The following is a 26,495-nucleotide window of genomic DNA, read 5'->3' as shown; positions in this document are numbered from 1 at the left end:
TAAGAGATTATTCTTCAAATTTGTAATGATAAAATTGTGGAATGAACAAAAATGACACTGGATTTATAATTGATATCCTCTTTTCTTTTTAAAAATCAAGCTTTTTTAGTGCGGATTGAAAATTAAAGATGGCATTCTGCTGCAAATTAATTTTGCAGTATTTTATCTTTTGGTTAACAGTTTAGCAAATATATTTCTCAAATTATAGACATTATAAGCTTCTTTTTAAACTACAAATGTCAAAGTTCTGAATGAAAATTAAGCTTTTTAATAACCATGAAATAAAAGTTTTTTTTGCAATCTGCGAAATTTCTCCTGACAAACTTTTGGATTTTCTGGCTTTCGGACAAATTGCGGCGACCCAAAGAAAAGGCTTCCCTTGAATCACGTTTCCGTTGGGACGATCAATAAATTATTTAATTGCACTGCACAAATCCATTAGCGCGCTTGTATAATTGAATTGTTGGCCGGCGGTGCATTGACAATGCTTAATTAGCGCCGGAGATGCGAAAAGAATATTAAAAGAAGAACTCGTTTTATAAAATAAATTGTGCTCGCCCAATAAATGTATGGAGACAAATCCGCGCTCAAGGATGCGATTTTATGTTTATTACACGAAAAGAGGCAGCGAGGATAAAATTTTTGATAAATATCCCCGGACAGAAAGTCTTTTAATCCGCGCGGGCATTTATATTATATACAAAAAGGAAGCCAAAAGTTTAGCCAAGGCCGCCTCTTGCTTTGATATCATCTCTGGCTCTCTCGCTCCTCGCAGCATCACACCGCGTTCAAATGTTATACACACCCTGCGCCTCCTCTGAAGAGAAAGAAAGAATTCCTCCTTCAAGCCCACACTGTGCAAATATAAAAGTCGGTAGGCCTTGTCGCCTGTGGAGGATGAAGAGACGCACAAGAAAAAACTCATTCTTTGCGCGCCGCGTGTGCTGCTCGATTGTTCAAACACGGGACATTTGTAAACGAAAAATATAACTGAAACCTTTTTATAAAATGTACACACACACATTCAAATGCAAAAATGTTGCCTTGAAAATTCCTGGAAGGAGCTTTTTTGCAAAATATGTCACCATATCAAAAGTGATCTCAAATTTTTTAAGTGGATTTCAACAGCGCTTTATCAGTTTTGGTTAAGCATTAAAACTCTTCACAAGGGACAAAAATATTTTGAAAATATCAACCAATTAACATTAACCGATTATTCAATATGTAAGATTTTTAATCATCTTCAGTTCCTCATCGGCTCTGCCAAAATTTTTGAATATTTTCATGTACATGGCGCATCTTTTGGCTATCTCAGATTTTTATTCTGGTTTCATATTTTCAGGGGTAGAAAAATGTACTATTCGACCTTTGGCCAGGGTCTCTGACCTTTGACCTAGAAAGTTGGTGACCATTACAAAAGGATACCATCGCTCATTAGCTTCAACGTCCCATCGAGAAAATTGCAAAATCTTTAATTAATTTTGCAGCAGTTTTCGTAAATTAATCTTTGGCGGCCATATTGGAATTTGAGTAAAATATGAAGATTTTTTCCGTTCTTAAGAGTTTTATAAGAATACCAAGATTATGAGCTATCGTGATAGTTGATCAATGAAATGAAGTGCTCAAAAAATAGATTAATTTTCACGGACACTAAAAAGAGTTCAATTTAATTTTCCCAAAAATTAAATTACTTGTTGATCTCACCAATTTTCTGGTTATCAAAATGATCCATAAGGCTTGAAAAAATTCTGAAATGTTTGAAATCCTTTTTTTAACTTTTAACAAAACTATAGTTCATTGAAAATTTATTTTGGATGAAAAAACGAGCGTTGTGTTTTGCGAGGGCAATTAGCCGATTCATAAGGCGTGTAACAATGTAATTGCAGCTGTTATCGCGCCGCTCTTTTCAGAGTTGACCGCTCTCGCGCATTTCCACTTGGCAGCCCAAGCCGCACCAAAACAAACAGCCGCGATTACACGGCCGAGATGGCTGCAGTAATGCGCGCATTTGATGTTTCACACAACATGACCAATTACACCGTTTTACCACCACGCTTGATCACAATTAACGCGATAAAATTTGACATCAAATTTTACTAATTCGAATTTTTCTTGAGCAAAGTTTTTATTGATTAAATGTCATCTTTTATAAATTTTTATTTTCGAGAGGTAATAAGCGTTGGAATTTTTGAATTTATTTATAAATGGCCATAAAAAGCACATGACTCGCTTTCCCACGCATCCGCGCGCGCACAGGACACAATCTCTGTGGTCGCTTTTCTCCGGTTCGAAATCACGCCGGAATTAATCCTCTGTAGAGCGGCTTTACACTCTGCCAGGCTAATCCTTTATTATTATTTAGCGGCGAGAAAAATGGAGGATTTATTCAAAACGAGGCGCAGGAAAACAAACGTGGGATTTAGTCATTATTAGCATTCGAAGAAGAAGCGAGCGAGGCATTTAGAATTTTTAATCCCGGCCCCGCTCATAAATTAATATTTGATCTTCGGCGAGAGTTTCTTTTTTCCTCTGCAGAGCGAGAGAGAGACCGAACCGGGCTAGGGTCATTAACTCTTTCTTTCACACATTAATTCGAATCTAGCTGCGCGACTCTCCTTATTTGTTTAGCAGATTCACCGACACTACCAATTTATTCAAAACAGAGTAGAAAAAATTATAATCTTTGTTTTTAATGGAATTAGAATAACTAAAGGCAATTATTTAATTTTATGAAATCATAATTGATTTAGCAAATCAAAAAATTTAATAAATTCTAAAATATTTTTACAGAATTAATTAAAAAATTTTAATTTATAACATTTTTTTTTGCTCCTTATTATTTATTTATCATAAATAAAATGAGAAGGAAAAGTGATTTATTATTGCAAAAAGTCATTTAAAATTTGTGGGAATCATGAATAATTTTGTACCAAAACAATTCGTCTTCTTTTGTGAAGAAGAAAATAACAAATTGCAGCACTAATTAGATTCGAGGTGCAGCTAATTTGGCTAGGATAAAACAAACGCGGAATTCCAGCATTTTCTCATGGTTAATGAAGGCGCGCGAGTGACACTGATTTATCTGCCGACGGGAATCTCATTCTGAATTTTAATTAATGGAATGCGGGCGAATCAATCATCGCGACTGGGCACGGCCGAAAATCATAAAAAACAATTTCGCGCGCGCTTTATTTACTTTTGGCGCGAGATGAATCGCGTTTTAATTAAATTGTGACAATTGAGCGGACCCACCAGGCGGGGGTGCGCGTATCACTTTAAATTATGAATTCCGAATAAAAGGAGAGAGAGAGAGAGAGAGACAGAAAAAAGGGCCATAATTCACAAGCGGGTATTTTCATAAGAGGGCCGCCGCCGCATCTGACAACAATAAACGGCGTCCTTGGACCGTTTTTATTGTACAGATTTATTTTGTTGCCAGCCGAGAGAGGCCAAATGAACGAAAGAGCGACCGATGGACCGGACTCAAAATCCATTCTTCTGGAGATAGTGATCGAAATGCGTCACAGAGAGGGCATCACAGACGTAATCCTCTAATTGAAGAGCGTTCAAAAATTATTTCAACTTGCCCCGCCAAATATAAAATTTTAAAAAATTCGTACCATTTATACAAATTTTGATAAATATTTTGGTCTTTATGTAATAAAATTTGAATTCTTTTTGTTAAAAATATTAGAATTAACAACATTCAAACCATGAACAAATAATTTAAGTTGATTTTAAATTTTAACAAAAATATTATTAATATGGATATTTTTTTCGAGTAATTGTATTGCTTAATATAAATTTAATTTAAATGGAAAGAATTTAAAAAATTTTTGACGATGTTGGTGGTCAAAATTGTGGCGCACAACAAAACAAAACGAGAGAGTGGCGCGCGGGTTTTGGCGAGTGAGACAAAAAGATTGATCGATCTTCTTTCTTTCTTTCTTTCTTTCTTTTTGACACCTGAATGAAGCTATTATTTTGCACGCTTTACACATGTAAATCTCCTGCACTTTTGCAGTACATGTGGCAAAAGCATATATTTCCACTCGCGGCTCACACGTTTTATATATTTTTATATGCCCGGCCATGAAAACGAGCGTGCGCGCAGCAATAAAATATCTTTCTTTTATGTATCATTTTTCCTGCCGCCTTATCTGCGCGTAATTTATTGTTGCGCGCAAATTCAGGTGTTCGGTTTCCATCTCGGCGCTTCCGTCTTCTTTTCTTGGCCGCGAATTTTCCGCGCTTCTCAGCTAATTTGGCGCGTCGTCCTCCGAGCATGCACAATGCAGAGGGATTGTACGTAACTTGAAGCCGGACCGACCGACCGAGCGGCCAAATCACTTAGCGACGACCAGCCGGGTGTGGGCATGTTTTGCAAAAAGAACAGAGAGTACATGCCAATTAGCGCCGTTGAGAAGACCAAAATAAAACTGCAGAAATTCGCCAAAGCACGAACACTTCTTTTTACCAAGAATTTAATACAAAAGAACGCCAAAAGATGAACTTGTGATTTTGTTTCAAAATACATGTTACTTTCAAATAAATGTAATTATGGTTATAATTTATTTCAATTCACTGAATTAATTTTATAAGAAAATCTATAAGGAGTTTTGGAGACTTCAATGAACAATAATTGCTAGAACTTTTAGAATTTTATTTCTTGCAAGCATTGAAGTCTCTGGATCTCAAATTTTATTTTGAAGGATTTGATTGTATTTTGATTTAAATTAATAACTTAAACAATTGTAAAATGTGGCAAACATTCCACAATCTTTGGCTCATTTTATTGGCCTTACAATTTTAGTATTTTTTCCTCCTAAAATTTTTTCACGCCATGTGTACGTAATCTTTTTTCCAGAACAAATTAAATTAACGAGCGTTGAGTGTGTTCCGCCCGAAATTATTTTCCACCCTGCTGAGCCCGAACGCGGCTCCCGAAAGTGGAGGAAAACTTTTTCGCCCCCGCTGCGGCTCGAATCGGGTCGATTCGTCTCACCCGAAATTTGGTGGAAACGACCGCGTTTTCGTATAATTAGGGGATTCAAATTCGATAATGAAACAATTGGCCTAATGGACGAGGAATGCGCCCACAAAAGGGCTGCCAACCCTCGCCAGTAAATTGTGGTCGGCTTGACAGGTTTACTGCCTACCTGCAGGTTTTTTCCACAGCCCCCGCCCCTACCGACCGCTTCTTGGATATAAAAAGAAGAGGATGAGAAAGAAATCAAGAAAAATATATACGGTTTTCCTTTTTTTTTCTCGAGAGATGCAACTTTGTGCGCCGGGATTAATTAAAAGAAAGGCGGCGAAACGCGGTTGTGAGATGCAACTTTCAGTGACAGCGGAATCAGACCTTGAGCGGTGGAAATTAAATTTTATTATTATTTTTTTTCTTTTGAACAACCCAAACCGAGAAAAGACGATCGCAGGTAAAAAAGACTATTTAATTTCAAGAGAAATCAGAACATACTTTTTTTTTGAAAATTTTCTGCAAAGATTAGTTTTTGGAAGGAAGTTTAATTCTCTGTGCACGCCGAGGATACTTCTTAAAGGTTAGACGCGCAGCTTTTTGGATTTACCCCACGCTGGGCTTGTGCGTCTCCTGCTGTGGATAAAGGGCTGACTTATGGCCGCATCTGACAGCCTTTATAAAAAATGTGTGTGTATCCCTTTGAGAAGGAACCTTAAAAAGCAACTCTCCTTTTTGTAATTCTCGGCGTGTCAGGGCCGGCGAACACCCTGGTGGATGATCAGGGCTGACAGCGGGGCCATGATTTATCCAATAACCGTGCGCGCAACCCTAACTAACTCGTGTCAAATGCTACACTCGATTTCACGCAAGACCCACTCGCTGAATAGCCAAAAATGCCGCCAGAAATGAATATAAATCAAATCTAATAAAGCAGGGAAAGTGAAGAAGGAAAAAATGAAAAGGAAACGCAGTTGGCCAACCTGCAAAAGGCTAAATTAGCATTTTAAAATATTTTACCAAAATCTTGTCATGTTTTTGAGCAGAAAAGCTATTCAATATTTCCAAAAATCTAATAAAAAAATGTTAAAATTGAAGTAAAGGAGGAAAAAATAAAACATATAAACACACTAAACACTGGTGGCCAACCTGCACAAATAGATGTTTTAATCAAGTACAAAGTTTATTTATTAAATTCACATTTTAATATTTCATTTCAACGTTTAAAAGTTTCCTCATGATTAACTTAAAACAGAAAACTAGATTTTAAAAACGCTTTTCATGTTTTTAAAAATGAAAAATTTCAAAATTGAATTATTCCCAAAATTTTAAATCTGATAACGTTTCAACCTTGATAATTTAATTAAATTCAGTTTTGAATTTTGCCTTTTTACATTGTTACGAGTTTAAATGGGCCCACCTCATTAACAGTCTCTTTTTTGCTTTATTCTTGCAACGTGATCGATTTGCGAGATCGACCTGGTGGAAAGAGACAACATGGTCGGAGGAGGAAGGCGGGCCCGCTGCGGTGGATAGGGCAGGGCAGCCCGCCGAGTGCCTCGCAGGGGTCTTTACTGGTTTTTCGCACACATGCTGCCGCCGATGATGATCATACATGCGTGATGCTCGCTCTTCATAACAACACACGGCTTATTTTTTTGCATAAAAATGCGCGCTGGCCCCTCCCTCCATGGGCTGGCCCTTTTCTCGCGTGCCCACCGGGCCCACAAGCCGGGCCCAAACTTCTAAGAAGAAATTCGATCCGAATACAGAAACCGCAACCGATTCCACCCACGGTTAATCGTTTGTAAGTGGGACACACTTTTCAACAGCTGTTTCGAGCATAATTTGCGGCTTCGTCACAAAACCACTACATTTTTCATTTATAAAATGGAATATTAAGGGAAACCGGTGAAACAAAAGCTCTCGAGTGAACTTTTAAGGAGGCGAAATCTGTAGAAATCAGGTGAAACCAAAAACCGGTGGATTATTTTTGCAAACAAAATCTGGTTTCTCTTTCAAACTTGACATATTCATGTCATGCAACTAAAAGTTTCAAAAGATATTTAATATTTAAAGACATTTAATTAATAATGTTTTGTAAGAAATTAAAAAAATCTCAAATTTGACTGAAAAAAACTTTAAGAGGAACTGATGTAGGCAATAAATAATTTTTCAGAACAGCTTATTAAAAGAAATGCAAATTTTGCTTTTGTTTTGATTGGGATGAAATGAATTTGGTCTGATATAATTTACATTCATAAATTTTATTGAAACTGAAAGCATAATTGAATGCATTTAAATTTAATGAACTGGGCAAATGAAATATAAAATACCTTTTTTAGAAAATTTGCTTTTAGGACAAATAGAGAAATCAGTTTCAGGACAAATAACGGCGACTCATTAATATCAGTCTACCTTAAAAACTATTTACCTGCAATGAAATTACAATTTATACCTCATAAGAAAGTAATAATTCATTTATAAAATAATAAAAAAAATCAGAGCTGATTAATTGAAAGATCAAACAAACCGAGTTTGTGCTAGATCAAAAAGGGCAAAATAATTTCCCAGTACATTGTTGTCCGTAAAAGAAGCCGAGATCGATTTGAACAAAGAGTTTTGCCTCAGATGCAGACTTCATTCTGGTAAAGAGCTCGGGCGGCACTTTCAAAGAACAACAAATGGCGAGACAAAGCGAAAAACGAGAGTTTTAAGAAGGGCTTGTGACGTCAGCCGCACCTGACGAGGGGTCACGAGTGACCTCTGCGCGGTATAAGTGCAGCATCATCGAGGCTGCCTGCACTTATCTCTTGACACGCGGCCCATTAACGAAGGGTTCGCTGCACACCTACCTAGCCAGCGAATTTATTTTATAAAACTCTCCTAGAGCTTTTTGTCCTCTCGTGAAAGATTAATTAACAGCGTCGCACTTAATTATAAACAATGCTGGCGACGATGATAATTGCGCCTAATTAAAATCACAAGCAGGTATGGAAAAGATGCCTTTTGATAGGAGCAAAAAAAAGATGCTTCTCTCGGTTGCATATTTGTTTATTTATTTATGCAGCGGCAGATTGGAATTTAGGATAAAAGTGCACGGCCGGCGTCTCTTGTTTGGCCGCTGCATTGTTGTAATCACCTGCGCGCGATGTTTGTTTACACGGTACAGTTAGTCCAGCTCTCGAATGGAGACACTATTGTCTGCTTTTCAATAATTTATGGAGTCGCGCTCGGGAGAGGAAGAAAGAAAGAAAGAAAGAATTGCATCAAACGTGACGTCTGCTTTTTTCCTTCTCATCACAAAACGGAAAAAGAAGTTTTTGTCCAACAAAATCCAAAGTAATTCAATTCATCAGCATCAGATTAAACTTCATTATGTCTTCTGGAAATTTAGGCCAAACAAAAAACTGAGATGTTTGAGGCCCCTTTGTACTATAATTTATTCAGAAGTACACAATTGACAAACTGCTAAATCTCATTTCCCTGTAACAGTTATTTCGGTAACAAATAAACTTCCATTAAAATTTTTTTATTCCGAACTACATTTTGATTTATTTTGCCAACTTGATTGGAAATAAATTTCATTTATTTTATTTTATTTAAGAATTCATTATTTTGTTCATGATAATTGTTAATTATTTTTGACCACATATAATAAAGATTTTAATTTTTATTCTAAATCATCTCCGAAACGGAGAAAATGACCATTCTGAAAATTACAGGGCCGACGTAAAATATCACAAGCTACATTTTTTATACCACCAAAAAAATTGAACAAAAGGATATCATTGTCAAAATTCGACTTTCATTAGAAAATTGCCAAAAAGTGACATGGCCCTTTTGAGCCACGATTTTGATGTCAATAGAAAAGATGTTCAGCGTAAAAAGTTACGCCAGAAAAAGTTAAAATCATTATTGTAACTTGAACGGTTCCAAAGTTAAAGAAAATTCAAAAATTCACAACTTAAAATTGAGAGAGAGAGGACCCTTTTTTCAGGTCTCACAATCTGTAAAGATGCCTCTCTAGACACCCAATTTGAGTTTAAAAATCTGATAAGCTTAAATTTGTTGTCCAATCAAAATTCTATGAATCTTTTTTTTCTTACAGCCCCTCCTCTTAAATTGTGTCACTTGAAGCAAACTTGCCTCTGGCGATTGATACATTTTTTTAGAGCGATAAATTTAAACTGGGCCATTTATCAGGCGTATATAATGTATTAGTGCGGCAAATGTCCGGTTCCGTTGAAGGGGCATTAAATTGGGAGACGATTTGGCGCAACCCCTAATTAGCGCCGCCGCGGGCCTCTCGAAAAATGCACCAATAAACACGCGGTGCAAAAAGCCGGGCCTGTCAAAGCGGCCGTTTTATTATTTATGCGCGGACCTTGAGACGTCTGAGCTGCGGCGAAAAAAAATATATATATATTTGCGTGCGCGGCTACCGCTGGCCCGAGATGTGATGTCACACAACAAAAGTCGCGCGGCGGCGGCGGCGAATTCAAATTAGTTTTGATTTATGCGAAGCGGCCGAAAAGTGAGTTTTTGCCAAGTCCGCAGCGGGACGCGCGGCCGAGGCGCCCATGCTGGTAGCAACGGCGCGCGTGATTTGTGGCCGCGGCGAGCGAGGCGAGGTGCGAAAATATCAAAATTACGACTTTTAATAAGTAAAGGCCAAAATATTACTCGGACTAATCGCGCCCGCCGCAATTTATGACAAATTTACGAGTGGAAAACGCGCTGCTCGCATGGGTGTGTTTGGAATTTTCTGCCATATTTTTGCCTCTCTCGAATACTTTGCACGTTTTATGATATAATATAATTCGGGCCGCGGTTTGAATGGGATTTCGATCCCGGTGCTAATTATTACAATATTATTCCGCTTCTGAAAAAAAAGCGAGTGCCATTTTTTATTACACAAAAGGGCAGCAGAATTTATGGATTGTAAAGTTGCAGCCGTAAAATATCAGTTTTATATAATTGGCGAGGCGTTCCTGGCGTCATTATTATTCATCGCAGAAGTGGTTCTACATTCAGATTTTATTAGAGAGGCGAATAATTTTGAAATTTACAGATATGTTTATTTCAAAAGGCCTCTTATGAAACTTTATTAATCGTAATTCTCATGAAATTTGAGGATGAATTTCATCCAAAGGTTCAAAAGTGAAATAAAAAATTGGCTGACTTTTGCAATTTGAATAATATTTTAATTTTAAATTGCTCAAATTTAAGTGGTAGAAAATCCTTCAAAATTAATTTAATTTATTTTACGTTAATTATACACTTAATGAATCAAACTGCTGTTCTGGTTAATGACGACTTGGCCTTCCATAAATGTTCATTTACCTGAATTATCACTTTCCATTGTTTGTTCAAAGTATAAAACAACAAGCCTTATTCTTGTCCCTAGATAAATAAACAATGCAAATTAAGCGTCTCTCTGTGCTTAATTAAGTAAGAAATTAGAACCCACTTGAGCAGGGTCACGACTTCAATAATTAAAATAAAAATGCGAGTGTCCTGTTTTGCATAAGAGAAAGCAGCATCTGATATAATTAGCAGATGAAATATGGTCGAGTGCGCGGAAAGTCTATAAATTCATCTCTCAGCTCAGCGGGGGAAAACTGACACTCCATCTTTGTCTCAAAAGCTGCTGCCGTGATTACAAAACACTTTACTTTGTGTAAAATTAATTCACCTGAGAAGAGACGGAGCGAATTAAGTCTCACACTTTGCACGCAACTTTGTAAGTTGGCGCAACTCTTCATTTTCCATGAAAATTACTTCATATTTATGCCCAAGTTGAGCTCGACTTTATATAAACGCTTAATTAGTTGGTTCGATGCAGGTGGCTTTATCGCGATCGTCCTGCATGCAGAAAAGGGTCACAAGTGCAGTCAGTCACCCTGAAAAAAGGCACTAATTAATTATAAATGGAGGTGGCTGCGAATGCATTCGAATTCGTGCGAATAATTAATTGCATTCCAAGAAAGGAATGAGTAGAAAAATAAGAAATGAAATAAGTAGTTTGTCTCCAAACTATAAACTAGAGTCGGCAATTTTTGATAAAATAGTGAATTGATTATATTTTACTAACATAAAAACCTAATTAGTTTTTTTAAATCTAGTTGAGCTTTTAAATTATAAATATTGGAATTGCATTCTATTCATGAATATGTTAGCCATAAATTTCATTGTAAATTGACGTATAATTAACTGAAAAAAATTCAAAACAAGTTGAAAAGAAGACATTTTTTTAGCAAATTGTGAATGAAAATTTAGGTTAATTTTGCATAATTGAATTAGTTTTAGAATTAAATTACCAAATTAAGGAAACCATAGATAGAAATATTAAAAATTTCTGCTACTTTGAAGAAACATTAAAATAAACATTAAAATTAAAAAATGGTAATAAAATGTCTTCACGAAATAAAACCGAAAACTTTTCTGACTTGCTAAATACTTAATATCATTTACAACTTTCTAAACTTTTATTTTTTCAAATGTCTCATATATTTTAATTTTTCATGTTTCAGGTGAAAATCAGCGTTTTGGACAAGAATGACAGTCCGCCGGTGTTCAAGGACATGCCGACCGCGCTGTCCGTGTCGGAGGAACTGGCCGTGGGTCAGACGGTGACCACGATGCGGGCCGTCGACCCCGACACGCTGGGTCAGCTGACCTACTCGCTGGTGTCTGGCGACGAGACCAAGCGCTTCCAGTTGGACTCGGTGACCGGCGAGCTGCGCCTCCGAGAACCGCTCGACCGCGAGACCGCGGACACGTACAAGGTCAAGGTGCGCGCCAGCGACGGCCTCCAGTTCCAGGAAACCACCCTCACCATCAAGGTATGCAAATTATCTGAAAATTAATTGAAATTATTGAAATAAAGAACATTAGAAAGTATTTGAAATTTTGATAGGAAAGCAAATTCTGGAAAGTTTTTAAAAACTGCAAACAAATTTATTTAAATTCTTTTAGGCAAAAATATTTAGCAGCAAATTACTGAAAAAGTTATGAATTATTTAATAAAAATAAAAACAAATTTTAGGGTTTTGGCGGAATTTGGTTAAAAGTCATAAAAAAGATTTTTCAGTCGTATTTATTTATTTATTTTGTTTGATTGAAAAGAAAATTTGAGCAAAAAAAGAGGCAGAAACTAAAGAAGCAGAGAGCGTGTTGCTTTTGCGGTTCCGTCTGCGGCGCTTTCAAAAAACAAACAATACGCGGGCCGGTTTTGCCGCGTATTGAATGTCAGCATCTGCCAAAGTCGGAAAAAAATTATCCGTGTGCATTTCGAAATTCGGAATTTTTCGTCCGGGGCCGATGAACTATTCTTTGATTGAAACGCAATCCGAGAGTTACAAAACGAGACGCGTGTTCTCGCAGAATGATCAATCTCTTTTGCATAAATCCACGCTCATTAGCGACGCATTCACTGAACAAAACTGCCTGTTGGTTTTTTCTCATCCAATTGACAAGCAGAATCGCTCAACCAGCACTTTTATTTATTAATTATGAATTGTTGATGGGCTGCACACACCGAGATGGAAATTTTTTAAATGGTTAGAAAAAAATCTTGACTTTTTATAATATTTGATTTTCAAATTTTGAAACAAAAAGTAGTTTAAAATCAGAAATAACACAATATTTATCACAATTTTTTTTTCAGTTTATCTTTATTAATTGGTTGCAATCCAAATTTTAAAATTTAATTTTTTTTTCTTAAGAGTAAATCTGATTTTTATATAAATTTTTATCAATCAATTTTATTCCTCTTGAAAAATAATAGAATTAAATATAAATAGAGATCTCTCCATATTTTTCACATAAATTTCCCGTATAATAAGATTTCGTTTGTATTTGTATTATTTCCATTTAAATTGTTATGTATTTTTAGCATTTTATAATTTTAAGAAGTCTTTGGCTCTTCATAAATATTTGAAAATATGTCGGCAATTAAAAATGAACAAACTTATTTTGCCCTCTCTTCATCGAAAGTAAGCCTGGTTTTTTGCTGCAGATTTATTATTCTCATTTGCAGTTCCTCATTAACGATCGACGAATGCGGTGAACATTTTGCAATCAGTTCGAAACGAGCGATTCGGAGCGCCCGCGAGATTTATGTTTATTATAAAGTTATGGTGTAGCTAATTAATTTCAACATGCAATGTTCGCTCGTTGCCAATCTTTACTCGACACGCGCGTTTCCAAGTTGCATGCGCGCGCGAGCAAGAAGTAATTCACGCCGATAATGAGCGCGCAAAAATCGACACCTCATTCCAGAGAGGGGAGAAAAATCGATTCGCTCGCCACTTAAAAACGCAGCAAATTGCACGCATCGAATTCCAGTCAAGGCTCTTTGCCAAGATTTTGTTCACCGACAGAGAAGAAAGGGCCGGGAGATTTCACTTTTTGAAAGAAATGTAATGATTTTTATTTAAAATTGCAAAAATTATTTATTTAAATTAAATATAAAAACTCTCGAATAAAAAACAAATATATTTTGGAATATTATTTTATTTAAAAGCTGTTTAAATTTTTAATACACTATTAATTAAATCAACCATTATTTTAATGAAAACGAAGTATAAATTTTTTACTAGAAAATTAATTTAATTAAATACTACTACTTAATGTCATGAAAACCTCATTACTTTTAATTTTGCATTTGTAAAAAATCTCTAAATTTATGGAATAAATGTTATAAATAAAAAGTCAATTATGATTTTCGGTTCAATACAAAGTAGAGAAATCTTGAATGTCAATTTTTCAAGAGCAAGAAGACGCGAGAAACAAGATTTTCATTGTACCAAGGCTGGTTTGCTCGGCATGCCGGCCGGCGTGTCTCTGTCGGACGCAAAAAAGAGTGCGGCACCGGTTGCCGGCCGCACAGGGGCTATTTCTAATCAGCCGCCCGCCGCTAATGGGCCCAGCGACCGAAAAGAACTGCAAAAAACGGGCAGCAAAAAAAGGAGGTTCTTTATGAAGACAATGGAGCGCGTGACGAGGGTTCGCTATCAGTTTGATTCGCCAAATCTGCAGACCGGCTGGAAAATAATTTATTTTTGGCAATAATAATAATCTATAATTACAAAAAATCTTTTAAAATATATAAATTCTATATCAGTAACTAAATTTAGAAACAGGGCCTTGAAATAGTTTGGATTATCTGTTATTGATCCGCACATTGTTGATAGAAACCAATAGAAACAATAAAAAGTTTAAATTAATTAAAAAGTAAAATTGATTTCGTGTAAATTTTAAGAATCAAAAGCTGGGACAGCAATGATTTCAACAATTTTAAACAATCCGTATATATCTTTTAATTAATTAATCCTCATTTTTTATTAATTATTGATGAAAAACGCAACAACGAACTAAATTATTCAACATTAATACAAATTTAAATTATAGATAGAGTATTTATTGAACACAACTAGGTGTACAACGGGTGTCTAAAGCTAATTTGTCTTCCTAAAATTAGTTTTACAATTATAAGCTTGTTTCTATAATTATTACAAAGTACAAAATTAGTTAATTCTGATTTTTGCAGCCTCTCTTAGGCTTAGTTTTCGTTCATTACATTCAAGAATATGAAATTTAAATTGTGACTCAATCTCTTCCCATCTTAGATTTTGATGCTCAATTATTTGGCTTTTATTTATTTCAAATTTAATTTGGAAGAGAGTTAAAATTGTAAATTAATTGAAATTCCAAATTTTTAATTTTTTTTTATAAATAAAGTAAATTTTCAATCTGTATTTATATTTTCAGTCAAATTGAAACAGAAATTTTACAATATTTAATTTGTTTTAATTTGTTTGAAAGATGATTTGATTGTTCAATGTTATTTTCACAGGTGACTGACACGAACGACAACCCGCCGGTGTTCTCGGAAAGCGCGTACTCGTTTGACGTGCCGGAAAACACGGCCCGCGGGTCTCGCGTGGGCGAGGTGGCCGCGTCCGACCTGGACGAGGGCACCAACGGCCAGGTCACGTACACGGTCATCTCTGACTGGGCCAACGACGTCTTCTCGCTCAACCCCCAGAGCGGCGTCTTCACCCTGACGTCGCGCCTCGACTACGAAGAGGTTCGTGAAATAAATAAATTTTGGATGCGCGCCTTAATCAAAGAGGCAGCTCGAGCGGTAAAACACGAAGTGACAGGCGACCCTGTAAAACAAGTTGTTTTCCGTGGGGGCCGCCGCAGGCACGCCGCATTCCTCCCAACGGCCATGATGATTTTTCGCCAAAAACTTTGCTACTAAATCAAAAGTTTTTATGCTTCAATCTGAAATTACAAATTTATAATAATAATTCAATTTATACCACAAACACTTTAATATATACAAAACTGAACAAAATATTAATAAAAAATTTATAATTTATATAAATTCAAAATTCATTATAAAATTAAAAAAATAAATAGTTAAGTCGGAATAAAATTATAAACATGAAAATTAAATTGAACCTAATAATAATATAAAATCAACTACAATTGACTAATTTTTGCCAGAAATTTGACTGGAAATATGGAGCGATCGCTGTAAAAAAATTAATTATTTTGCAACTAACAATAATTCATATTTCGGCACGAATTGTTAAGTAAAAATTATTCCTTTTAAACTAAACAACATCTTCCTCTCATAAAAGTTTCTTATCTTCATCCGATAAAACCAACGTGCGCCTTTTAATCTTATTTAATTTACAAATGCAGTCGGTTGCATAAATTTTTACGAGCTTCAATAAACGATCCAACACGTGCGCAATTAATAGTTCGGCGGGGCCGCCGTTCTCGGAAGCTTTGTCAACTATATTATTAAGGTTTTATTGCTCGAAAATTACTGTAATAAAAGACAATTAGATGTGTTGGTGGTTTAGTAGCTCGATCCACTTGAAGGAAGAAGTCGTGTTGGAATTAAAAAACAATCGATTCTGTTTCTAAGTTCGAGAGGTCGCGCCGCCCAAAATCAATCACCGCTTTTCGCCAGAAACATTTATTTTTTTTATTTTTCTCACTTGTTTGCTTTGGCGCGCGGCCTTCGCAATTAATTCGGCAGCCGGGCTGAGCAGTTTGTATGAAATTATTGCCAGATATCGATCTGCCGACAATTAATAAACAGGCTTTCATTAGCGCCCGCCGTGATAATTGAGTTTATTTTAAATCGCACCCGCGGACCAGATATGCGATCCGCTTTAAATTCCAACGCCGTTTTACAATTAAAGCAAATAACAGTTATTCCTCTAATTTAGTGATGAAATTTTTCAACTCTTTCTCGAAATTTTAACGGAATGATTCATAATTTAATGATAATAAAAATTGAAGTATAAAACTTTAGCAAAGGTTTTGCCAAAACTCCGGAAATTTCAAATTTTTGTGTGTGCATACCATGCAGAGATGAGTTGAATTTATAAATTTTTTAGAGTTTTGTAACGAATCTTTGAAATCAAAATTATGGTAATCAAATGATACCAAAGAAACATTTAGAAGATTTTAATTATTAAAAAAACTTGAAACTTTATTTTTAATAATTTTTTTTTCTTTTTTTCAATTATTTAAGTTCAGAAAATCAAAACAAGTCAGAGCCGTCGAGTTTTGCACTAGGGCACCGCACTTCTCATTCCATTGCCTCTTAATAACATAATTTAATTAAGTTAATTGCGCGCGCCGGCAGTTCATATAGTTTTTTGTTTTTACACTCGAGAAGCATCAATCACGCTCAGCTGCCTCTGACCAAACACGGAGGAAAAGCAATAAACAAACATTCACTCGTTATTGCAGGTGCAGCACTACATTTTCGTGGTGCAGGCGCAGGACACGGGCAGACCCAGTCTCTCCTCCACGGTCACCGTCTACTTCAACATCGTCGACCTCAACGACAACGCGCCCCTCTTCGACCCCATGAGCTACAGCAACGAAATCTTTGAAAACGTCACCATCGGCAGCAGAGTGGTCAAAGTCAGCGCCACCGACCTCGACTCTGGTGAGTGAACAATTTATATTTAATTTGAATTAAAAAAAATAAATAAAAAATCGGGAGCCGTTGTTTATTTTGTACAAAATTTGAGGAAAATTTTAGCAAAATAAATAGACTGACCAAGCAAATATTGAAAAATATCAACTTTTAAAATTACTCACCAAATTAAAATTAATAAATGAAATTGAAAAATCGAGTCACAAAGAATCCATTGGAGACCAAAAACTGAAGTTTGTGGGGAAATTTTTAAGAACAAAGAAGTCTCTCTGATTGGCCGATTTCTTTAACTTCCTTGTCTGTTTGGCCAACATTGTAGATCTACTTTAATTATTATAAAATTATTTAAATATTATCTATAATTACAGAACAGTAATTTCCTTAGTGATTTTAAAACATTTTTAATATAATTTCACAGGGGATTTTAATTCAACATTTGATTTTAATTAAAACATCCTTGCTCGCGTCAGTGGAATTGAATGTAGAAATAAATCTCCATCAAAACCACTGTCAATGCACATCTCTCGCGACTCTCTGAAGCAATATAAAGTTGAATTATTTTCATAAGGCGGCAACAAACTCGCAACCTCATGCCCTTGAAGTGCTCTGCAAAGATTGGTTTTAATTCGCCGCTTGTTGCTGCATCGAATCGGCAACTTTGTGTGTGTCGGCTCGAAATAATTCGGAGCAAGATAAGGGCTGCTCATCCATTACGCGCGTGTCACCCGGACGCGTCAATCAAAAACCTTTATTTTGCCACAATGTTGCGCGCTCGCTCTCTGTAATTTCGTTCTTCGTGTATTTTCCGCTGCTACTCGTTTTGCACTTTCTGCAACACACACACACACACATAATTGGCCGGTGCTACTGCAGCCCGTAATAATAAAAGTCCTAATTGGAGCTACACGCGTTGTATGACACACCGTGCCATTATATTCGATATAAAAAAGAAGGAAAAGTGCACGAGAAAAAGAAGAAGTCTGGCGCTTCGTGCGGAGAATTTAATGCATGGTTATTCTCAACGCTTCCATTTTTTAGTTAGAAAATATTTCAATACGGAAAAAAGCTTTGAAATTAAGGTTTTTTAATGCACCAAGAAGCTTATTAGCTTTGCATAAACAGGAATATATTTAAATAATTTCAATTTTATTAAGCCAAAAAATTAATTGGAAAGAAAATAAAATACGTTTGGATAATATTTCTCAGTATGAATTTTGTTTGGTTGGTAAGCCTGATTAACTTTTTGCTCGGTTTAGATTTTTTAAGGACCTTTTAATATATTTGTGAGCTTTTGAGATTCTGAATTAAATATGTTTGTTAACATTTCAAATCATTCACGAACCAATTATTCATTTTTTTTTTCTATTTCCATTGAAGATGTTTAAAGGTAATTATTATTGAAATCACATTCTTAATTTTGGAAATGAAAAAGCTCGATTTGTGAAGACATAAATTTTGAGTGCGCCAATATTTGGCGAGAACAAGCCCTAGTTAAATAATGCTGGGCCGAAATAAAAATTAATGGGCGAAAGGAGAGGATAATATTTGCCAGGTCGGCTGGGCTCAGGTGTAATTTGGTATGCAAATTCTTCCTTTGTTGAGCCTCCGAGGTACAGACGTCATACTCGAGTGATTTAATGCGATGGGCAAAATTTGGAATTGGAAAAAAATTTGAAAATTCTCTCCGCCCAAACGGACTCCCGTTGCGAGATGTGGATTTTGCAGCAATAATAATAATCAAAAGTCATGTTTTGATGTGTTTGTGATGCGTGACGCGATAAATAAAGCCGGCTCCACGGGCCACTCTCGAATCGCTCCAACACAAACAACAAGTTGCTGGGTGACTGCGCGAAAGTGCAACATTCGATCCGAAAAGAAAAACGCACAACTCCAAAAAAGGCGCCACTCATATTCTACCCAAATATTTGATACTTCGCTAGCATCAAATTTCTGGAAAATCTCAAGAAATTCCAAGACTTTTTTTGTAAATATTCAAAATTTTGATTTAGAAATATAAAATTGAGCGGTTTCTTTCGTTTAAATTATTTGTATTCATTTTTTAAAATTATTCTTATTCATTTTCAAAACAATCTATTTTGTGCTTCTTTGTTTCTGACAAACCAACCTGAAATTCACTTGAACTTGAACTCTTTGTGATTTAATGTCTTAAATATTGATAATTTCTGCATTTTATCAATTTGTTTTTTTAATAAAAAATGTTAATTGTTATTAATTGTAAACCAACCTTTGGCGTTTCGTGCCACTTTTACTTCTAATGTACCGAGCGTGAAAGTCAATCTTGTTCGCTCTTGTGCGTTTGCAAATGCGCGACGATTTGTGAGCTGAAGTGCGTCGGTCGAGTCGGCGGCTGCGTTCATTTTAAGGCTCGGGTTTCACTCGCAAAATTAACACATGTCGCGTAGAGAACTCGGAGCCACACGCAGATTGCGCCCTGGGCCAAAACCAACCCAGGAACTCTAGACACGAATGCGTAGGCCCGCCTACCACCGCTCATTAGTGATGCTCTAGGGGGCTCGATACAGGACGCTTGCAATGCCAAATTCATCCAATTTATTATTCATTACAAAAATCAGTAACAATTTCATCAAAAAATAGAAATGATAAAATTATTATGTTTATTTTGGCCTAATTTTTTTATTCATCACTTTTGATGGCAATTAATTGGTTGTTGTACAAAAGACGCTCATTTTCCTCCGCAAGGAATCATTTTTTTTCCACCCAAGGAGTTATTATTTGTTGATACACAAAAGATTGATTTTTCATTCACCGTTACCTCGTCATATGGATGGAATTCTTGCAGAACCAAATATCGAAATAACTTGTTGTTGTTCGGGTGTGATTGATTGTGCTGCGAACTTTTCCAACAGCGACTGATTTGCATTTATGATGGATTGTTGCAGGTGACAACGGCCGCTTGGAGTATTCGATTTCGTCGGGCGACGAGGACAATGACTTTGCCATCTCGGAAAACGGCACCATCGTGACCGCGAGGGCGCTCGACAGGGAGCAGAGGGCGCTCTACAGCTTGGTGGTCACGGCCACCGACCAGGCGGCACCACCGCAGCAACGACTCTCCTCCACAGTACAGGTAAAATTAGTCTCAGTTTCATTTTTTTGGAAGTAAACAATTATTGAAATTGTTTTATTTCAAACTTCAATGATAACATTTATATAAATTTATAAACAAATGTAATTATTTCAATTAAATATTTTAATTTTTGAAGCCAACAATCATTGATAAAATTTTTATTGGTTTATTAAAAATTTGAATTATAGAAAAATTTAATTATGTTCGAAAATTGTAATTATTTACTTCAATTTAGGTATTATGAATTCCTTTTTAATATTCAAATTTTTCTTTAAATAATAAAATAATATTATTTATCAAGGCTTTAAAATATACTTTTTAATTTTATTCAGGAAATTCATTCTTCAAACCCCTTGATAGTTTAGCAACTCTAAGACACAAGTTTTAAATATTAATTAAAATTTAGAAAAAAACTGCCATCTTCTTGATGCTTTTCAAACACCGCTCATTAAATTATTTCTAAAGCTTATCGCATATAAATTAGTTCCACTCCTCCTCTTCACGTGACTTGTGAGAACCATTTCAAGTGACAAGTGCATCTGTTGCTCAACGCGGACCAATTAATTACACTGTAAACTTGATTACGATAATTTCCCGTCGCAATTATCACATGTCATAACTCTGGGTTCTTTACTCGGTGATTGCGATCGAAGCGCTGCTATTATTATTTTTTAAAAGGCGAAATGGCGAGTTTTTGCATCAGAGTAACGATCCGGCCGTCCTTCCTTGTCACTCTCTCTGCTCCGCATGCACCTTGCCTTTTTGAGCGCGCGGCCGCCTTGAGACAGATTTATCGCCGCGAATTTACAATTCGGATGAAACGTCTCAAATTTCGTCGAGACGCACTGCATTTTGCTGGAAAGTCGTGAGCTTTTTCTGCTCCCGCACTCGGGACAGGTGCAGCGAAGAATTATATATAAAGAGAGCGCGGTGCACGCGTAGAATGCGAATGATGTTGTCACGATGACAGCGCCGCCGCCAACCGAATTCCGAGCCACGCAGTTTCTGCGTTCAAATATAAATAAATAGCCGCTCATTTGGATTTACAAAGAATCCAAGCAGCGTGAGATGCATTTTCTCTCTTTTCTTCTGGTCGCCCAAGTCCTTCAAAATAGACGTTTCTTTGACCTGAAATTAAATAAGCCTCATTTCTTTTTAACCAAACGGTAAATTCAATTTCCTAGATAATTATGTATTTTAGAAATAAAAACAAAATTTTTTCCTTTGCAATTTATTTCTCAAGTTATGAAACAACGGAAACATGAACATGTCATTAGAAATGAAATTTAGTATTTTTTGTTGTAATGCAAGATATTTAAAACGGAAAATCTGAGGTTTTTTCTTTTAATGTTTTAAATTTATTTGAAATTTGCGAAATATTAAATTTAGTTAAAAATCAGTTTGCAAATTATTTGGGAAAGTAATTATAAAAATAATGTAAATAATTAGTTGGAACCAAAATCTCAACATTTTGAGCCACACTCATTGTTTCGTGTTCGTAAATGCGCCACACAAAAGCTGTTTGTAGGTTTTGTTTATTTATGGCCGTTAAAAGGAGAGCAAATTTGAAAGAAAAAAGCGGCACAGGAATTGACACCTTTTTAGCCCAGCCGCGGGCAACCTTTGCCTTTTCACACCCTGTTTTCACGCATGTTCCAGGAAGTTTTTATTTACTCGCTTACAAAAGTAATAAAAAACTTTTTCCCTTTGTTGTTTCAGGTGACGATCGTTTTGAAGGACGTGAATGACATGGCGCCCGAGTTTGTGTCTCCGAACGAGACTTCGGTGCCAGAGAATTTGCCCGTCAACACCGTCGTCATGGCCGTCAAGGCGACCGACAAGGACGAAGGACGCAACAGCTACGTCGAGTACTCGCTTTCAGGCGAGGGCGCCACCAGCGTCTTCACGCTCGGACCGGTCGATGGCCTTCTCAGGGTGTCCGGACGCCTCGACAGGGAGACCAAGGCAAACTACACCCTGCAGGTAACAACTGAGACAAACTATTTTTACTTAAATTTGGACAAGTTGGAATTTAGGTTTAAAAACATGAATTGGAGAATTTTAAAAACATTCTAGAATGCTCTGTACATATTTTTTTTAACGATCGCACTTGTGGGAAAAGATTTGATCCCTGGTGACCATTTATAATCTGCATGTGTGACATATATATATGGATGAAATGAGGACGTCAGCAAGAACATTTCGGTTCCTGAATTTTAGTTGTTGGATGAATAGAAGCAAAGTTATCAATGGGGGACTTTCACTTGCGATTTCCCCGCCTTAATCTTACAATTAGTGGTGACAGAAGCAAACTGGCGCCAGAAAATATTTCAAAGACACATTCTTAGTGGCTCTTGAAGTACCAACACTTAGAGTAGCAACTCCAACGCCGAGAGAGAATAAAAGAAAAATTCTCAGAAATATTCTAGTATTTTTTTATTTCCAAAACAGATCTTCGGATGACAGTTTTGAAAGTTCAAACTTTGGCGTTTTCTAAAATGTAATTTTTTTATTTCCGCAGGTCACGGCGAAAGACCGAGGCGAGCCGACTCGTTCGACGACGTCACCGTTGGTGCTGCTTGTGCTGGACGAGAACGACAACAGCCCCGTGTTTGACCCGAAGCAGTACAGCGCGTCCGTGGCCGAGAACGCGTCGATCGGCGCCAGCGTCCTGCGCATCTCCGCGACGGACGTCGACGCGGGCTTGAACGGGCGCGTGCGCTACGTGATCGCGGCCGGCGACCGCAACCGCGACTTCAGCATCAGCGAGGACACGGGCGTGATCCGCGTGGCCAAGAACCTCAACTTTGAGCGCAAGAGCCAGTACTCGCTGACGGTGCAGGCCGAGGACTGCGGCAGCGCCGACGTGCGCTACGACTCGGCGCTGCTCACCATCGGCGTCACCGACATCAACGACAACCCGCCCACCTTCCTCGACTCGCCGTACCTCGCCTACGTCGTCGAGAACACCAAGGTGCTGCCCGCCTCCGTCATCACGGTGCGCGCCTTCGACGCAGACACGCCCCCCTACAGCCAGGTGCGCTACTTCATCAAGGAGGGCGACTCGGAACTCTTCAAGGTCAACGCGTCCACCGGCGAAATCACGCTGCACCGCGCCCTCGACCGCGAGCGCCAGGCCGAGTACGTCCTCACCCTCGTCGCCATGGACACCGGTGAGTACAACAATCTCTCAAGACTCTTTAAATCGTTGCGAAATATTTTGATTCTTCTTTTTTTCCATTTATAAAATCTCAATATCCAAATTACGGATCTAAGATGGTATTAGAAATGGCGGCCATATTTTTTAATTAAAAGCGTTTGTAACTTGGCCGATATTTGCATAATTACGATTTTGCTGATGCCGTTCAGTTTTTTACCTCAATTAAATTATAATTTAACAAAGTTAAAATTTTGGTGTGTGAACCTTGAAAGGCGTGCAATTTGAACTGCTTTATGACTTAAAGGGACTTGCCATTTTCAGAAAATAAAAATTTATAAAGTTTAATTTTCGCTTTTTAGAAGTTTCTTAAATAAAATTATCTGATTTTGCAACTTGCAAAGTTTTCTGAAAGCAAAAACAACTTTTGAAATCAAATCTAGATTTTATTTAGCAACTCTTTGAATTCAAATCTAATTTTTTTATGAAAAGAATTTAATGATTTCTTTTAAAATAAATTTATTAGTGACTGAAGAAAAATTTCATTTTTTTTTTTTGCATTCGATTTTATATTCAAACTGATCTGTCAAATTTTTCAATGGATCATAAAATTTTCTTTAAATTGTGCTGCAATCGCCGTTGATTTCTTGTGCGAATAAAAACGTCCTCTTGTTTGCATGCCTCGGCTGGCAATTTATTCAGTCAGAGAGAGAAATTTATTTATCGATTGCAGACATTCAGTCATTTTTCACTTGCACTCGCGCGAGTACGAAGCGCACATTTGCGTCGCTACATGAAGTCATAAAACCGTTGTTGAACATTTTATTGTTCGGCGGAATCGTCTCTTGAGAGAAGAAAAAGCTGCAAAAGTTATACACACACACACGGCGAGCGCATTTGAGGTCGTTTTCGGAGTTGTTTATTGTGCTCAATGTAGCATGATGAAAATAATCGTCACTCATAACTCACCAATCTCTCCTCTTTGGTCGGCCGCGTCAAGGTCTGCTGCTCATTGAAATTCACTCGTGTTTTTTTTCTTCCATTCCATTCCGGCCGGCGTTTCCGAAGAATATAACCCCGGCCATAATGCGCCGGAGATTTACAGCTTAATTATTAATATTTACGTGCGCATGTATCAAAAAGTTGTCCAATAAATCACGGCGGCCGTGCGGGAATTGTATATAAAATTACTAAATTACGAGGTTGGCTGCGTAGAATGAGAAAGAAACACACCCTGAGGAGAGCGGAGGGGTGGAGTGGGAAAGGTCACCGCCGCACTGACCTCTCCGCCGCATCCCATTGTCGCTCCATTGTTGGGTGGGCGTGCATAATTTTAATTATTCACTCGGGCCGAGAGTGACAGCATTATTTTTCAGCCCGCGTTCCCAATGCTGATGTGAGCAGCGAAGGAAATCTTTGGTGCGGCAAATAAGCAGGGCAGGTGCTTTGCAATTCAATTGAAAATATTCCACGAAATAACCTAAAGAAAGTCCAAACTTATTCCTAGAAATTGCTGAAGAAACTTGTAATCATAATAATTTAATTTTTTTAATTGCCTTTATTTTTATTGATTTATTAAAATTTTAGCAAAACCCAGAATTCTTCAGAAAAGCTAGTCTTGATCTTTATAGGCAAAACAATTTACTATGGCGTGCTTCGGCCACGATTCTGGGTGATTTAAACGTTTGATTTGGACGGTAGTTCAAAACTATTATCCACTTGACCTTTCTAATGATGGGTTTAGCTAATGGAAACTTCAGACGGTGAAACAAACACAAATTAACACTTCTTCTTTATTGAGGTGAATTGAGTCTTTTTCATATTTGACATTTTTTTGCACCACCAATAAATTTGCGTCAGATTTTTTGAAACAAGTCAGATTTGCACAGTTGATCAATTGACTTTAAATTTTAAGATTCATCAGAAATTGATATGATTAAAAATATTGCCACTGGCATTGGGAAAAATAGGAATCTAAATTTTCAGATTTTTGCTATATAATTTACATATTTTGTTTTTGAAGAACATTTCAGTTCATTATTTGCTATCCTTAATTGCAACTAGCCGAAGCAGAAACATTTCTTCTATCTAAAAATTTGAATCTGTTTTCAATGTGATCAGTGTCCTTTTTTTGTCAAATAAATTTGTCGCACTTGTTGCGTGGTTGAAGAGAAAAAATTGGTCCGCATGACACTTGAAAGAAGCGCGTGGTAATTGCAAAAAATGGAGCCATTATACGCCTGAGTTTAGAGTGCCACGAAATAATAAAATTCTAACGTGCCCCTGCGCTTATGTATGCGTCGCCGGCATTTAAAAGTAATGATAAAAATCCCGAGCTCATCTGCATGCTCGTCCCGCTGGCCAACCATTTATTCCGCCGCCACGTACTTTGTTATGAGTAAGGGGGGCACTTAATAAAAATAATGGCACTTCTAAATGTCATCCAGATATCGCGACAAAGACAAATAGCGCCCATATTTTCATTGTGAAGGGTACGAACGCGCGTTAAAAATGGCCATTGCCGCAGCGGTAGGTGTGATTTGATAAATAAATCGCATTGTTCCGCCGCCGCCGCCGTCTCTCGTTCTCTGATCTCTGCAGACGGCGCAAATTGATTTCGTAGATCTGCGGGCACGTCTTCGTGGAGTGATAAAAATTCGCCCGACAGCTCTAAGTCGCCAGGCGGATTTTGGCGGCGCCTTCAGAATGCATGCGAGAAAAAATTCCAAGCCACCTACTTTGCAGACGAGGTCACCAACCTCTCTGCTGACCAAACATGTTTAGAATTTAATTTCACCATCTTTAATTACAATAAAATTTATTTACAATCAGAATAACTGAATTTAATAATAATTAATTGTAGCGATGTGAATGTTTTTTTTTTTGTCTTTGAATTTTTAAGTGTGTATTCCAGTCTCCGTTTTAATTTTAAAAAGAAATTAAAAGTGGATTCAGAAAGTGAGTAACAAAATGAATGAAAATGTCCAAATTCAAACTTTTAAATGGAACTCTTCATTTTTTTCTAAGCAGATTTCTTTGTTCAAATAATTAATTTTGCCAGATAATAATTACAAAACAACGGCAACTCCCTGAACATGACCCTACGATCATAATTTAGATTATTAGTAGTTCATCGGCACTTCTTAACTAAATTTCTTTTGAAAAATAAAATTTTTATAATTTTTTATAAAATAAAATTATTAATACTAAGACGGTTCCAAAGATATGTTGCAACGATATTTTCAAACCAAAATTTATCTTGCCATTTTAG

General features: G+C 36.8%; 1 protein-coding gene across 1 annotated transcript in view; it reads left to right on the top strand.

The window, feature by feature from the left end:
• Nucleotides 1-26,495, top strand: part of LOC132197295 (cadherin-related tumor suppressor) — a 100,865-nt gene that overhangs the window by 49,613 nt on the left and 24,757 nt on the right. Inside the window, exons 3-8 of the mRNA XM_059620496.1 lie at nt 11,515-11,826; nt 14,841-15,074; nt 16,766-16,967; nt 19,880-20,067; nt 21,787-22,050; nt 22,589-23,240. Of these exons, the coding sequence (XP_059476479.1) occupies nt 11,515-11,826; nt 14,841-15,074; nt 16,766-16,967; nt 19,880-20,067; nt 21,787-22,050; nt 22,589-23,240 (1,852 nt within the window). The remainder of the gene's footprint in view (nt 1-11,514; nt 11,827-14,840; nt 15,075-16,765; nt 16,968-19,879; nt 20,068-21,786; nt 22,051-22,588; nt 23,241-26,495) is intronic.

Source organism: Neocloeon triangulifer, unplaced genomic scaffold, assembly GCF_031216515.1.
Source record: "Neocloeon triangulifer isolate White Clay Creek 2 clone unplaced genomic scaffold, ASM3121651v1 ptg000012l, whole genome shotgun sequence".
Taxonomy (NCBI): Eukaryota; Metazoa; Arthropoda; class Insecta; order Ephemeroptera; family Baetidae; genus Neocloeon; species Neocloeon triangulifer.
This window is presented reverse-complemented; position numbering and strand designations above follow the sequence as displayed.